The sequence below is a fragment of the Eutrema salsugineum genome, unplaced genomic scaffold (assembly GCF_000478725.1).
Source record: "Eutrema salsugineum unplaced genomic scaffold, Eutsalg1_0 scaffold_16, whole genome shotgun sequence".
Taxonomy (NCBI): domain Eukaryota; kingdom Viridiplantae; phylum Streptophyta; class Magnoliopsida; order Brassicales; family Brassicaceae; genus Eutrema; species Eutrema salsugineum.
In genome coordinates this window covers 4,129,277-4,145,944 of record NW_006256858.1, presented here as the reverse complement: position 1 = coordinate 4,145,944, position 16,668 = coordinate 4,129,277, and the positions used below count along the sequence as shown (strand labels likewise).

The 16,668-nt window shown below is 40.1% G+C and overlaps 1 protein-coding gene across 1 annotated transcript; it reads right to left on the bottom strand.

Moving 5' to 3' along the window:
* Window positions 1–15,226: 15,226 nt before the first annotated feature.
* Window positions 15,227–16,648, bottom strand: LOC18020956 (GPI-anchored protein LORELEI). Its single transcript, XM_024157966.1, is given in 4 exon segments — window positions 15,227–15,445; window positions 15,447–15,661; window positions 16,394–16,453; window positions 16,579–16,648. Coding segments are annotated over 4 exon segments (504 nt in total). The 3' UTR covers window positions 15,227–15,286.
* Between the last annotated feature and the right edge of the window lie 20 nt (window positions 16,649–16,668).

Genomic DNA, 16,668 nt, shown 5'->3' with positions numbered 1-16,668 from the left:
AAAGTTCAACCTTGGTATTCCTTCCACAAGCTCCTTTTGGATCATGTTTTTGATGTAATCAGGGTTCACATGTCCTAGTCTAGCGTGCCATTTACTCGAATCACTCAGCTCTGCTAGATGTATACATGCTTTGTCTGTTATTCCCATTCGAACCTTATAAAGCCGATTCGGTGATCTGATTGCCTTGATAAGTAGTTTTCCCTCATTGTCGTGCATCGTTAGATGATCTCCTTTCATCCTTACGTCACAACCCGATTTCGTAGCTTGTCCAAGACTGATTATATTGCTTTTTAAGGCTGCAATGTAATAAACGTTCTTCATTACTGTTGAGTCATTGTTTCTATTGATAAATGATATCGAACCTTTGCCCTTGATATCGATCCGAGAATCATCACCAAATCGGACTTTTCCAGTGACAGATTCATTGATCTTAGTGAAGTATCTGCGATCTCCTGTTATGTGGTTGCTTGCTTTGTTGTCAAGATACCACAGATCCTCTTCTCCGTTTTGTATTTCATACTTACTTGGTGTACAATTCTTCTCATTCAGATACATCACTTCGTTCATTAGGAGCTCATCAGCATCTTTAGTATCTTTGTTGTTATTTTCTTGAGCCTCCTGTAGCTTGAGTAGTCGATCAGGACAGCTCGAAGCATCCTTGCTTGTCACATCTGTAGCAGGTGATCTATAAAAGATCAACATTCCTTGACTGATCGCCTCTTCCTCCATTAAACCGACCGCGACCACTTCCTCGAATAGAAACGACCTCCGCGTCCCCTGCCTCTATTTTCTCCATTGAAGTCTCAATTTTGTGATTCTGTATACATCAATTTGGTTTGATCTTCATGTGTTTCTTCTTCCTCTTCCTCGAAGATGCGTTATTCATAAGCTTTAAGTCGTCCTATGATGTCCTTGAAGCTTGTAGCGTTGAGATCCAACACTTGTTCGAGAGACGCCACGATAGGGATATACTTTCTTCGAGGAAGGCTTTTGAGAAACTTTTTAACCAGCTTCGATTCTTCAATTTTTACTCCTAAGGCTTCAGATTTTGAAGAGATCTCAGATAACTTCCCAGAGAAGTCATAGATTGTTTTGGTCTCTTTCATCTTAAGACGGTCAAACTCTGCCATTAGAGTTTGTAATCTCTCCTCTTTAACGCGTTCAGCTCCCATGTGTCTTGACTTGATCGCTTCCCAAACCTTCTTTGTCGTGTCTAGCTTCCCAACTTGCAGAATTAATGCCTCGGGTATTGACTAAAACAAGAGAGCAATCGCCATAGACTCTCACCCGCGGGCTGGAAGAATCTCACCCCCGGTGGACCTTAGTACGAGCCACAAGGCCCAACATCAAAGCCCTAAATGAGACCTGGAAGACCTTAGAACCTATAAATACATTGTTTAGCAGCCCTAAATGGGTGTGTGCTCCCGTAATGAGATTTTGAGCCACCAAATTTTTTTTTTCTAGGTTAGACGATGGAGATGGGGATTATTCCCCAGATCTATTGTTCTTCCTCCTTTTTATTTTATTAACTTTTCTGTTTCATTCTTTTGCATTCTTCTATGTCTTTCATCATTCATTGCATCATGTAGATTAGTCCAAGAGAGTCAAGTTGCTTGAAGATATGGACAAGCATATATATATATATCGATTAGGATTTCTATTGTTCTTAGCTATATTCTGGATCTCATCTCTTCAAAGTTGTTTGTAAAGCATGAGAGTAGATTCATGACCTATTCTCTTAGCCTAGGATCGATCAGAGGCACGAGAGTGCTGTATCAGATCATCCATACCTAGTTTCAGAAGAACATAGTCGCTATAGGAGTCGAAAGCTACCTATAGAGAAGATGTGAGCAGACGAATTCAATGTCCAATGCATGATCTTAAGTTTAGCATGAGAGCGAGAGTTAATTGCTAAATCAAAGAGATTAGTTGATTAAGGTGACGACAGGTTGTTAATCATACATATGTCTATTCTAGTTTAATGCAGATTCCCAGAAACAGATGAAGATAAATCGCCCGGAAGCTAATTAGAAATGCCATCATACATCGATTAGAGTAAACCGGAGAAGTCTAAATCGCCACCTATGAGTTTAAGAGTCTTTAGTTTGAGTCGATATGCTTTAGTAGTTCTTTTAACAATTCATCATGCATTGCATTTCTTGTTAATAATAGATTAGGTTTAGATGTCCTGCAACGTACATCTGTGCAATTGCAGACACTAGGGTTTTATAAATTTAAAACTTTTGGAGGACCAACGGGCTTGGTAAAAAATAACCCTAGGCCCGAAAGCCCATCAAGTTTTTGGCGCCGTTGCCGGGGATGCATGAAGTCGCTGGAGGTCTAAACCTGAGAGGTTGAAGCCGCAGACGACTATATATATGTCGAGTTTCTGCTAAAGCAACATAGGAAGTAAACCCAATTCATAAACACCCTAACTTTTTCCTTTTCTGCTCATTATTTCTTCTGTTTGCCCTAGTTTCAGAAACCTTTGAAGCATGGATCATCCAAGGAGAAATCCTAACCCTGAGCGAAGGTCATGCGACCTGTGTGAAGCTCCCTGCGCATGTGAATCACCCTCTAGGCGTGATTTTGATCATCATCTTTGGAACCCTAATCCGAACTACCTCCATGGCGACTCGCGACCTCCACACCACCGAGATGAGCCCTATTCGCCGCACCTGGTGAACCGTCGACCATCTCATCCTCTTCCTCATCAGATTCTGCACCAGAACTATGTGAACAATCGACTTAACATCCTGATTAATCGATTGGAAGCCAAGCTTAATCAGTTCCTTGCCTCCCAAGCCCTCATCGATGCTGCCCTGCGAACGAAGATAGATGACGTGACCATCGGCCTCCAAAAAAGGTTTGATGAGCTCTCTGAGCATGTGAAGACACTGGAGGATCAGAGAACCAAAGCTAATGACGTGTTAGATCAGAGAATAGTGTCTGTCAGGGAAGAACAAGACAAAAACAAGTTCAGCATCCGGCAAAACAAAAGGGAGCTGCAAACCCTAACCTTCAAATTTGATGACTTGGATAAGGAGCTGAATGAGAGCAAAAACCAGACCTACGACTACACATTGGAGCTGTGGCAAGGCGTAGCAAAGGTTCAAAACAAGACAGAAAAGCTTGATGCTACTTTAGACAAAGTTGTCTATGCTTTGGATGAAGTAGAAGAGAAAGTTGAAAAACTTTCTAAAGATCATAAGGAGTATGATCTGAACTCTGGAATCAATGATTTGGATACCCAAGACATGCCTGACAACCACTGGAAGCAAGAGAACAACAATGGAGAAGAAGAGATTGAAGAAGCAAGCATGAAGAGCCGGAGGAAGCTGACCGCGGCTGCGAGCAGTTCACCCGCGGCCAAAGCCACTTCCACCGTGGCTCCGAGCTCCTCACCCGCGGTAGAGCACAACTTCTCAGATTGGGAGAGCTTTCAACCTTTTTCTGAAGCCTGTTCATCAGAAAACCGACCTCAAGTGACCAGACCTAGGTTGTTTGATCAAGCTGTCTTCTCAATCACTGCACAAGCATGAAAGGAAAAGGAAGAATCCAACTCTTATACATCTTGCAACATGGTTTACACTTGTGACAATGAGCTTAAAGAGCAATTCTTAGAAGATGAAGAGTATGATTTGTTTGTAAAAGATTTAAATCCTGGGGACGATTCATCTGATGACAACACAGAACCAACAACCAAGAGCATATATAGAGAGAGACTGATCGAATTCAACATGTTTGTGAAGTTCATTCCTCTCTATCTCGGGTTCGACGACGTCTGGAAGCAAGGCTGCCTTCAAGTCTTCTTTAGATACATCAAGGAGACTAAGGAGAACATCTCTACATATTTCAGAAGAGCCAGGTATCTATCTTTTCCTAGATCATCACCTGATGCAGCTGTTTACAGGATCCATCTAAAAGATCCCCAAGAAGCCAGTGACTACACAAACAAGATCGGAAAAGAAGCACTTGAAGAGTTCAATCAAGTAGTTCAGACCCTGCCAGAAGGAATTTCGTTTGCCAAAGCATGTAGAGACTACATGATAGGCCACTTCTTTTGCGACAGCAAAGAGTCAATCCAAAAGATGAAAGACTTTTTCACACACGCCCAAGAAGATAGACCAGTTCGAACTCTGCACAAAGTTCAAGACAAAGGTCAATTTCTTATCTCTTGTGACATTAGAGGTAAAAGATTCCTCGATATTCTTTGTGATTCTGGAGCTTGCATTAACATGATGTCCAAAGCAACTGCTTTCAGACTTGGCATTAAGCACATCTCAAGTACCAGGACAAAGATCAGCTTAGCAGATGATTCAAGTGCAACACCAAGAGGGATAGCCTGAGACATTCCTCTAAGGATTGGAGATTGCATTGCACCTGTCGATCTATACATAGTGAAGACCAAAGATGACTCTTATCCGGTTATTCTTGGATGGCCTTTCTTAGCAAGTGCTGGAGCCATCATGGATTGGCCCAACAGGCGAGTTTCTTTTGCCAACATCGACAAAGACATCTTCTGATATGATCGTGACCAGCTCAGAGGAGGAGGAACCAGAGGTAGCTGGCAGGATTACTCGTTCCAGAGCTAGAGAGATGGCTAAGGAGGCTCACGCACTCATTGCCGCAGAGGACATCGATCAACTGGAGGCTGGAGCTCACATCTTCAACATCTCTATCTTGAAGAATGAAGAGCCTAGTAACAATGACTAGGTAACTTAGGTGATGATTCTGTACTCTTTTCCTTGGTGAGGATTTTGGAAGGCAAGGAGGTTCTTCTCCAAGGTTTTTAACGAGGCAGAAGTCATTGCTACGTCGAGTTACTTAGAAGTTGTTACTAATGGGTAATAATGTGCAAAGTCACAATGACTTGTGCACTAGTGTTTTAGGCGCACCACTTAGGTTTAGAAGGGACGCCTCGCTGTTTTATTTTTAAATTAAACTTCGTGTTGTTTTTTTTATTTCAAACGCCATGTAGTTTGTTATTAGGGCTGCAATTTTCTCTCTTAGTCGATTATCACACTACCACCACACTATCAATCGATCATCTCTCCATCACAAACCATCGATCCGATCCACCAGCCACCTTCACCACTCCATCGCATCATCGCTGCATTCCATCCACCATATCGCCAGATCTATTGCCCCTTGCTTCAGAGTTGATCACCTAGGATCGTATCACGTGGTATCAGAGCCAACTCTAAACCAAAGGCTGAGAAATCTCTAACCCTAACTCGCGTTTTTTTAATCTGAATTATTGTTCTGAATGTGTGGCTTCGATTGTTAGGGTTAGCGAGTTCTGTGTTTGCGTGCATCGAACTGATTCTCTCTTTAATCGCTGTATCACTGTTTGTATCGTTCGTTTTTTTTTTGTGTGTCGGATCGAGTCAAGTTTCGTATCGTCGTTTGCTGTTAGATCGTGTTCGAGTCTTCATTGGTTCGTGTCTAGGGTTTTTAGTCGTTCTCGTTTTAGTTAGGGTTAAATATCGTTGTTATTGTTTTCGAGTCTGTTCATCCATTGTTTTCGTATCGAGCTTAGGTTGTTAAGAGAGTCTTCGTGTTTAGTTTTCGCTTAGGTCAATCTCGTTTTCGTTAGGATTTGTTAATAATTGTGTATTTACGTTTTTTTATTTCGTTAAGTTAAAAAAAAAAAAAAGAGTACAGAATTTTTTTTTTTATGTTGAGTTTTAGTTCGATCATGCTGCTGTTTTTGTGATTCCGTCTAGAACAAGTTACTGCGAATTCTTTTTATTTTTTTTCAGGTACCATGGAGCTTTCGGCTGAGGCGATGGAAGCTCTGAACCGAGCAATGTCTCAACAAATTAAAGAAGCGAATCAAGCCATAGCAACTCAGCTCACACAACAAACCAAACAACTCAATGATAAGTTCGAGATAAAGATGAATGATCTGCTCAAAGATCTCAGTCCAAGTGGAGAAGAGTCGTCTCAAACTCCAACTCCGTCAGAAGCAATGCGCTTAGCTAAGGGTAAAGGGCACATAGGATCTTCTCGAAAACTCCCATGCCACCCAACACCTTCCGAAGCCAGGACTAAAGCTAAGTCCAGCCGAAGCCTAATTGGGGGCAGAGAGACTACGTTTAATCCGAGGAAGAACCCTACTGGTGCAGATCGAGATGGCCCAAGGGTAGATCGTCAGCACCGCAGAGAGAAATATATTGCTGGGCATCAAGTTACCCTGGAATCAGACCCAGAATACTATGAGGAGGACGAAGCTTCTGATCATAGCAGAGAAATTGTGAGACGAGATCGAGGCCGAGGACATGGTCGAGATTATGATCCTCTACGTCAGCAGCTGCGTCATATCAAAATCCAGTATCCTCCTTTCCATGGAACCAATGATCCCGAAGCTTATCTAGATTGGCAAAGGAAGATGGAGTCCAATTTTCTGGTCCAAGGAACCTACGAGCTCAACAAGGTGAAAATTGCAGTTTCAGAATTTCATGGGTATGCGCTTCTATGGTGGGAGCAGTTGGGAGTCACCAGAAATCGCCTGAGGGAACTTCCGATTACTACTTGGGATCAGCTTGTTATACAGATGAGGAAGCGGTTCGTTCCGGCCCATCATCAGCGCGAAATACTCAACAAGCTTAGGCGCCTCGTCCAAGGTACGAAGTCTGTTCGAGATTATTATCAGGAATTGGAAACTTTGCTCATTCGTGCAGATTTACGAGAAGGAGAAGAAATGGTAATGTCGAGATTTCTTGGAGGACTTAACCGAGAAATTCAAGACAAGGTGGAACTTCAGGATTTCGCAGATATACAAGAGATGGTGCATAAGGCTGAATTGGTGGAATCTCAAGTCAAGAGGAGAATCATCAAGTCCACATTCCTGCCTAGTGTACCTAAGCCTAAGGAGATCAGCAAGCCAGCTTACTCCAGAGACATCAAACCACCCTCTACTGGACTTAAAGAAGAATCTAAAGCTGAGTTCAAACCTAGGAATGGTACCTCTATCAGCAATGTGAGGTGTTTCAAATGTCAAGGAATGGGACATTACTCTCGAGATTGTCCAAACAAGAAGGTATTCTTGTTACAAGAGGGAGGAGAGATAGTTCCTCAAGAGGATTCAGAGGCCAAATATGAATTAGAGGAAGAGGAAGAAGCTGCTGCTGTGGGCGAGATGCTGGTTGCCAGAAGGACTTTGAGTGTTCAGAGTCAACCTGAAGAGACTTGTCAGCGAGAGAACCTGTTTCATACGAGATGCTTCATTAAAGAAAAAGTTTGTAGCCTGATCATAGATGGAGGAAGTTGTACTAATGCTGCAAGCGAAGAGATGGTTAAGAAGCTCCAGCTCAAGACTATTCCTCATCCAAGACCGTATAAGCTTCAGTGGTTGAATGACAGTGGAGCCTTGACCGTATCTCAGCAAGTTATGGTTTCTCTATCTATTGGGAAGTATGAAGATGAGATTCTATGTGACGTCATTCCCATGGGTTCGAGTCATGTGTTGCTAGGCAGACCGTGACAATCAGATCGTAGGGTGATACACGACGATTACACCAACAAGCACTCATTCGAGTTCAAAGGTCACAAAATTACCCTCCTACCTCTCACGCCTACCGAGATTTACCAAGATCAGATTCAGATGAAGCTCAAGGAGAAGGAGAAAGTCGCCAACAGCCTCTACCTAAACCACAGTGAATTTTCTAAACTCTTTGATCCTGAAATGACTACTTTTATGTTTGTGTACAAGGAATCCCTTGTTAGTACTAACCCTTCACAGGAGCTTCCTAGTGCTATGTTTGAGATTTTGCAGGAATATAAGGACGTTTTTCCAGTAGAAATTCCACCAGGGTTACCTCCAATTCGCGGGATAGAGCATCAGATTGACTTGGTACCAGGATCAGCCTTACCTAACAGGCCAGCATACCGAACCAATCCTGTAGAGACTAAGGAGCTGCAAAAGCAAGTGGAGGAGCTGATGAGCAAAGGCCATATCCGAGAAAGCTTGAGTCCATACGCGGTTCCAGTTCTGTTAGTGCCAAAGAAGGATGGTTCCTGGAGGATGTGTGTAGACTGCCGAGCTATCAACAACATCACTGTGAAGTATCGGCATCCGATTCCAAGGCTAGATGATATGCTGGATGAGCTCTGTGGATCGAAAATCTTCTCGAAGATAGATTTGAAGAGTGGGTATCATCAGATCAGAATGAAAGAAGGAGACGAATGGAAGACGGCATTCAAGACAAAGCAAGGACTCTACGAGTGGCTAGTTATGCCTTTTGGTCTCACCAATGCTCCCAGCACCTTCATGAGATTAATGAACCATGTCCTGAGACCATTCATTGGCGTGTTCGTAGTGGTTTATTTCGACGATATCCTCATCTACAGTAAAGGTTTGGAAGAACATCTAGATCACATCAGATCGGTTTTTGATGTTCTTCGCTCTCAATCTCTCTTTGCTAATTTATCTAAATGTTCATTATGCACTAACGAAATTGTTTTCTTAGGCTTTGTAGTAAGTGCAGGAGGAGTTAAAGTAGATGAAGAGAAGATAAAAGCTATCAAGGAGTGGCCAACACCCAAGAATATTGGAGAAGTTTGAAGTTTCTATGGTTTAGCAGGATTCTACAGGCGTTTTGTTCGTGATTTCAGCACCATAGCCGCGCCTTTAACAGAAGTGATCAAGAAAGACGTGGGGTTCAAGTGGGGAGAGGCACAAGAACAGGCTTTTACAGCCCTTAAAGAGAAGCTTATCAATTCGCCCTTTACTTCCTGACTTTACTAAGACTTTTGAGATTGAATGCGATGCTTCTGGTGTAGGTATTGGAGCAGTTCTTATGCAGGATAAGAAGCACGTCGCTTACTTCAACGAAAAGTTAGGAGGATCAACGCTGAATTATCCCACGTATGACAAGGAGTTATACGCATTGGTTCGAGCTCTCCAGACGTGGCAGCATTACCTATGGCCTAAGGAATTCGTCATTCATACCGATCACGAGTCTCTAAAGCACCTCAAAGGTCAGCAGAAGCTTAACAAAAGACATGGGCGATGGATGGAGTTCATTGAGACATTCCCTTACATTGTTAAGTACAAAAAAAGTAAAGATAATGTGGTCGCAGACGCATTATCCCGGAGGTACACTCTTATTTCGACTTTAACATCAAAGTTGATTGGATTTGAGCATATTATAGATCTTTATGAATCTGATACTAACTTTTCTGAGAGCTATGCCAAATGTCATAAGTTTGCCTGTGATAAATTTTATAGACAGGATGGATACTTGTTCTTCAGTAACCGATTGTGCATACCACGAGGATCCACTCGAGAGTTACTGGTACGAGAAGCTCATGGAGGTGGATTAGCTGGACATTTCGGTGTCACAAAGACACTTCTTGGGCTACAAGAGCACTTCTACTGGCCGAACATGAAGAAAGACGTTGAGAAAATCTGTTCTAGATGTGTCGTATGTAAGATGGCTAAGAGTAAAGTTCAACCTCACGGTTTGTATACTCCTTTGCCTATTCCTTCTCAACCTTGGACTAATATCGCTATGGATTTTGTAGTTGGCTTACCTCGAACCAGAAATGGTAGAGATTCTATTTTTGTAGTTGTTGACAGGTTTAGCAAGATGGCTCACTTCATCGCTAGCCACAAGACAGATGATGCTGTGAATGTAGCTAACTTGTTTTTAGTAGTGAGACTGCATGGAATGCCACAGGTTATCGTTTCAGATCGAGACACGAAGTTCTTAGGACATTTTTGGAGAACGCTTTGGGCTAAGCTGGGAACAAAGCTATCATTCTCAACTACGTGTCATCCTCAGACCGATGGACAGACCGAGGTGGTGAATAGAACGTTGTCCAGACTTCTAAGTACTTTGGTGAAGAGTAACCTCAAGACATGGGAAGAGTGTCTGCCTCATGTTGAGTTTGCTTATAATCACGCTAAGCATTCCGCTACTCTCTTTTCTCCTTTTGAAATTGTATATGGGTTTAATCCACAATCACCTCTAGACTTGATCCCTTTGACTTTAAGTGGAAAATGCAGTTTGAATGGCAAGGAGAAAGCTGAACAGGTCCGAAGAATACATGCTAAGGCTAAGGAGAACCTCGAGAAGAAAACAAAGCAGTATGAGAAGCATGCCAACAAAGGACGAAAGGAGCTGATTTTTGAAGAAGGAGATCTGGTGTGGATCCATCTGAGGAAGGAGCGATTTCCAGCTGAGCGAAAGAACAAACTAATGCCCAGAGTTGATGGACCATTCGCAGTCATCAAAAGAATCAACAACAACGCCTATCAGATTGATCTTCAAGGTAAGTATGATGTTTCTGATGCTTTCAATGTTTCTGACTTGCTTCCTTATGTTGCAGATTCAGATTTGAGGACAAATCCTTTTCAAGAGGGAGAGGATGATATGATCGTGACCAGCTCAGAGGAGGAGGAACCAGAGGTAGCTGGCAGGATTACTCGTTCCAGAGCTAGAGAGATGGCTAAGGAGGCTCACGCACTCATTGCCGCAGAGGACATCGATCAACTGGAGGCTGGAACTCACATCTTCAACATCTCTATCTTGAAGAATGAAGAGCCCAGTAACAATGACTAGGTAACTTAGGTGATGATTCAGTACTCTTTTCCTTGGTGAGGATTTTGGAAGGCAAGGAGGTTCTTCTCCAAGGTTTTTAACGAGGCAGAAATCATTGCTACGTCGAGTTACTTAGAAGTTGTTACTAATGGGTAATAATGTGCAAAGTCACAATGACTTGTGCACTAGTGTTTTAGGCGCACCACTTAGGTTTAGAAGGGACGCCTCGCTGTTTTATTTTTAAATTAAACTTTGTGTTGTTTTTTTTATTTCAAACGCCATGTAGTTTGTTATTAAGGCTGCGATTTTCTCTCTTAGTCTATAAAAAAGAGAAAATCGCCTAAGTAATATTCAGTGAAGAATTTTGATCAAACTTTTAACGTGTTCTTCTCTCTTTGATTTCTGAGTATAAGAAAACTCCGAAATTCGAATCTCTTAAAAACTAATCTGTTTACAAGAGATTCTTCTATCTCTCCATCATCATCAATTCGATTATCACACTACCACCACACTATCAATCGATCATCTCTCCATCACAAACCATCGATCCGATCCACCAGCCACCTTCACCACTCCATCGCAGCATCGCTGCATTCCATCCACCATATCGCCACATCTATTGCCCCTTGCTTCAGAGTTGATCACCTAGGATCATATCATCTTCTATGAAGCTACACCACTTAAGAGCAAAAGAGAAGAACATAAAGCCCAGACATTTGAACCAGAAGAACTCTGGAGTGATGAAGAACCTGCAAGACAGAACAGGAGGATTTCGAAAAGGACTTGTCTTAGGACAAAATCCTATTTGAACTAAGTCTTTTTCTTTGCAAAGTCTAGCTAAGGACTATAAACCAAAGCGCTTGATGGGAGGTAACCCATTTTAGGTACTTATTTGTTTTTGGTTTAGCTTTCTTTTTCTATTAAAGTTTTGTAGACAGGCTTTAGTATGCTATAAAAAAAAAAAAGAAGAAAAGGAGCTGACTGCAGCCAAAGGAGGTTCAGCCACGGCCAGAAGGCGTTTTACCGCGGCCAAGAAGGTCTGGCCCGCGGCTGGCATGCATCCCACCGCGGCCGCGATGCTCCGACCTGCAGCCAGCACAGCCGGCCACCTTGGCCACCTCCATTCCATCCTTGGCCACCTCTATTCCACCTTGGCCACCTCCACCACCACTTTGACCAAATCTGTTTTGGATCCCTAGCATCCAAATTTGATCAAGCATCACTACCACTAGGTAAGTTTTCTTTTCCTTAATCCTTTAAATTTTTTACATACTCTATTTCTCATCCTTGCCTGATTTATTTCACACTGGAAGCAGCGTGATTTAAGTCTGGGGGATAATTTCATCCCTTTCTAACCACCTTTTCTTGCATGAGCCTTTGCATTCTGCATTTTCTTTAAAATTTTTCAAATTTTTTGATTTTTATTAAAACTTTTCAAATGTCTTTTAAGTTTCAAAAAGTGTTTTCAAATGTCAAATACATTTTGAGGGAACGATGACAAAATCAATGATGATAACCAACCTGTTTGCTTCTACACCAATCACTCATAAAAACTCTTTCAAGGTTTAATACTAGTCTAGGCGGTAGCTAGAGTACTTACACTACGAAATCCCACCAAAGGACTTCTATTCATGAAGATCTTTTTTGACAGGATAACTTGCTCATTTTACTTGGACTTAATCTTGACATCTAATTTTCTCATCAATGGTTTTTTTTAAAAAAGGCATCATGATATACATCTAGGACATCTTTACCTTATTGTTACCACTCTTTGTTGTCCTAGATGTCCAATTCACCTTTAGCTGATACCACACCCTTAACCCAAACCTTCATGTTCAAACCTCATGCATTCTCTCTTTAGCTTATATCGACAGATATGTGCAAAAACACCAGAGAGGAAGGAACAACATAGTTTTCAGTCACTCAAGAGAAAGACTGAAAGAGAGCAGAAGGGAGTGTGCCAGAAATCTTATGATGCCTCAGAAAAGTTCATTTTTAAAGGTAATTTTCGTGCTCACTAAGACTCCAAGTCAAAAGGCAGTTTCCCCTTTAAAAAAAAAAACGAAAAAAGAAAAAAAGAAAGAAAGGAAAGGAAACTAAAAGCCTAAAAGAGCCTTAGAAGCCGAAATTACTTGAGCCAAGGCAATAAGTATTCACTTAAGGAGTTATGGATTCACAACCTGGACAAAAATCTAAGTCTAAGGGAACTATAAGGAGAATCTGAAGAAAGGAGATCAGAAATCTTGAAGCAAGAAGAATGTGACTGAAACTGTGGGGGCATTTACAGTTCCATCTTCTCTTGCTGTTTTGCATAATGTCATGTTTCTCCAGAAAAAGGTAACCCTAAACACATCAGCCTTACCATTAAAAAGCCTTTTGATACATAACCTTGAATGCCTTGTTTAATATCCTTTTTATGAGAACCACTGAAACCTTTAGTGAATGTTAAGAGCTAGTTGACTGGAAGTTAGTTCTAAGTGTGTGGACTTTCGCATGACGGATTAACGGACTAGTTATGTTTGTATTTTGGTGAGAATTTTCTAGACTTGATCTGATTGATGCATTGTCCATAATTAAGGTCTAGAAGTATGGTTGCTGATATTTTTGAGTTCCCTCTCATTTTTGTTGAATGATATTTTTCCAGATTAGATCTTGTTTTGTTTGAGGACAAACAAAGTCTTAAGTCTGGGGGAGTTGATAACACCTGATTTTGACCACTTTTCACTATTGATTTCAAATTATTTTTCAAAGGTTTTAATTAGTTTTAGAAACTTTTATTACGATTTCCATGTATTTGTAGTTTCAAGGCTTTTTTCAGGAAACTTAGGAAATATGATGGCAAAATGGAAGAAATCCACATTTTTAGCTCAGAGTCAGACCGTCAGAATTTCAGCCTCAAATGAAGACTTTCTCACCGTCTGATCCAGCTCAAATTTGGAGAAAATAAAGAGAAGACAACCAGCTTTTTATAGCATTTTACATCACAAAGATCCAACGGTGCAATCAAAAGATACATGGAGAACAAGTTGACCCAGTCCACCAGTCCCGGAAGACTCTCACCCGCGGGAAACACATGTTTTACCTGTGCTGGAAGACTCTCACCCCCGGTGGACCTTAGGACAAGCCACAAGGCCCAACATCAAAGCCCTAAATGAGACCTGGAAGACCTTAGGACCTATAAATATATTGTTTAGCAGCCCTAAACGGGTGTGTGCTCCTGTAATGAGATTTTGAGCCACTAAACTTTGTTTTTCTAGGGTTAGGAGATGGAGATGGGGATTTTTCCCCAGATCCATTGTTCTTCCTCCTTTTTATTTTATTAACTTTTCTGTTTCATTCTTTTGCATTCTTTTATGTCTTTCATCATTCATTGCATCATGTAGATTAATCCTAGAGAGTCAAGTTGCTTGAAGATATCGACAAGCATATATATATCGATTAGGATTTCTATTGTTCTTAGCCATATTCTGGATCTCATATCTTCTAAGTTGTCGTAAAGCATGAAAGTAGATTCAAGACCTATTCTCTGAGCCTAGGATCGATCAGAGCCACGAGAGTGTTGTATCAGATCATCCATACCTAGCTTCAGAAGAACATAGTCGTTATAGGAGTCGAAAGCTACCTATAGAGAAGATGTGAGCAGCCAAATTCAATGTCCAATGCATGATCTTAAGTTTAGCATGAGAGAGAGTTAATTGCTAAATCTAAGAGATTAGTTGATTAAGGTGACGACAGTTGGTTAATCATACATATGTCTATTCTAGTTCAATGCAGATTCCCAGAAACAGATGAAGATAAATCGCTCGGAAGCTAATTGGAAATGTCATCATACATCGATTAGAGTAAACCGGAGAAGTCTAAATCGCCACCTATGAGTTTAAGAGTCTTTAGTTTGAGTCGATATGCTTTAGATGTTCTTTTAACTATTCATCATGCATTGCATTTCTTGTGAATATTAGATTATGTTTAGTTTAGGATCTTAACCAAAAACCCCTAAAACTTTTATTGGTTTATGAGTTTACTTACTTTCCAGTTTGTTGTTTCTCGCAGATTAGACATCATCCCTGTGGATCGACACCCTAAGTTCTACAACGTACATCTGTGCACTTGCAGACACTAGGGTTTTATAAATTTAAAACTTTTGGAGGACCAACGGGCTTGTTAAAAAACAACCCTAGGCCTGCAAACCCATCACTAATCCTAATAGAAAATATCTAACTTGCTCACCAAGTTAACTTCAAGCTTAAGTCAACACAATGTACAACTTCTTGAGATCAAGTTAGAAGAAACACGATCCATGATTGAGGTTAAAGAACCACACATTAGTGAGCTTGATTCTACTACCAACCAAATCATACACTCACGGGGCGAAACAGGAAACATTCATCGAGGAATAGAGGCGGTAGTCGAAGATGTCTTTTGGCAAGGGATTGAGTCCGAGATTGAATATATGATATATTCAAGATCCGTTGATAACTTGAACAGTCAGTTGAAGACACAGATATTGTTGTACCCACGTTATCTTTTTTTTGGTTTTTTTTTTTGCAAACTGAGTTTTTGCTTTTTTGGCTTTTCGCATTTCTTGTTAACATTTCAGCTATAAGTTTTGCCTCTGGTGATAGAATAAAGCAAAAACAAGTCTCGCTTCTTCTTTTCTTTTCTTGAATTGCTACATTTTACAAGTACTTAACTAATTATTAAGGGAAAACAAAATATTACTTTATGGGAGTGTTGCATCAAGCCAACGCTAGAAATGCCAAAACAGTGGTCGTAGCAGAGATCAAAAGTGTGATGAGCCTAGGAGCAGTCGAATCAGCGGTTGAGGCGTTTAGGCTTAGTGAACTAAGAGGTGGAGGAGGGCAAACAAGTCCATCTTTCGTTTCTTTGCACTTTGCACTCGTTAGCAAAAAGCCCAGTAGGATAGTTTCCATAAATGTTCATGTAACTGAACATTGTCTTTGCACAGTCACTATTCATATCATTGATTTGATTCGCGTACGGACATGCAAACTCTTTAAACGCCAAGCAACATTCTTTCGCTGGAAACGCCGGACCTTTGCACCGTTTTGTCATGGCTGTGTAGTTCATATATTCGAAGTTCACCTCACATTCTGTTGTCAACCAAACAATAACAAGGAACAAAAGATTGCAGTGTCACACTTGATATACTATACAAGCCAAGCTATACAAGACCAAACAAATGACTTCAATAAATAGAACATATAATTTGAATTTTACCTTAAAATCCTTTTGTAAAACGATCAAAAATAATAGTTCTTGAAATCACAAAATATTTGTTATAGTTCTTGAAATCAAAAAGGAACTAAATTATTTAGTTCATTTTGTATTTATTTGTTAATAACTCAAAGCTTTGGTTTTTCAGTTAGTTTTGTTATGAATGTACAGTAAAAACTCTATAAAAAAATAATGTTAGAATTTTAAAATTTTAAAATTTTATTAATTTATAGAGTTATTAATTTATAGATTTCAAAAAATATTGCTTATTTCTTATTAATTTTAAAAGAGATTTTTAAAGATTATAATCTATAAAAAAAATTCTAAAATTAAAAATGAGTTTGAGAAGATTTTTATTTAAAATAAATAAAAACATCATTAAACTCATATTTTAGTATATTATTTCACTGATATGTTTAAATCAGATTTTATTTATAGTAATAATTAATTTATCAAGTATAAATTTATAGAATTTTTATTGTATGTGGTATAGAAACATCACAAATACATGTACATGGTTCACACATTGGCGTACATAAAGTAAAAACATAAGCAAATAACCAAATATAGTATTTGGTTTATCAATTGACTTTATCTAACATACTTACTTTTTTTGGTATGAAGTACGCTCCTTTCAGTAACTGATGTTTGAGATTCCAACACACTATCTACATAAAGCAAACCGATATATAATAATATCACCATTTCTAAAAATCCAAATTATAATCCGAATTAGAAATTCAGAGTACAAAAGTAACAAATTTGAGGGGAAGAAGAAACATAAGAAACGTACCCGATATAGAACTTGACGAGGAGAGAGTTACCAATGATGTCATCAGAAGAAATAATAATTTTAGCTCCATACAAGAGTGACGCGCGAATG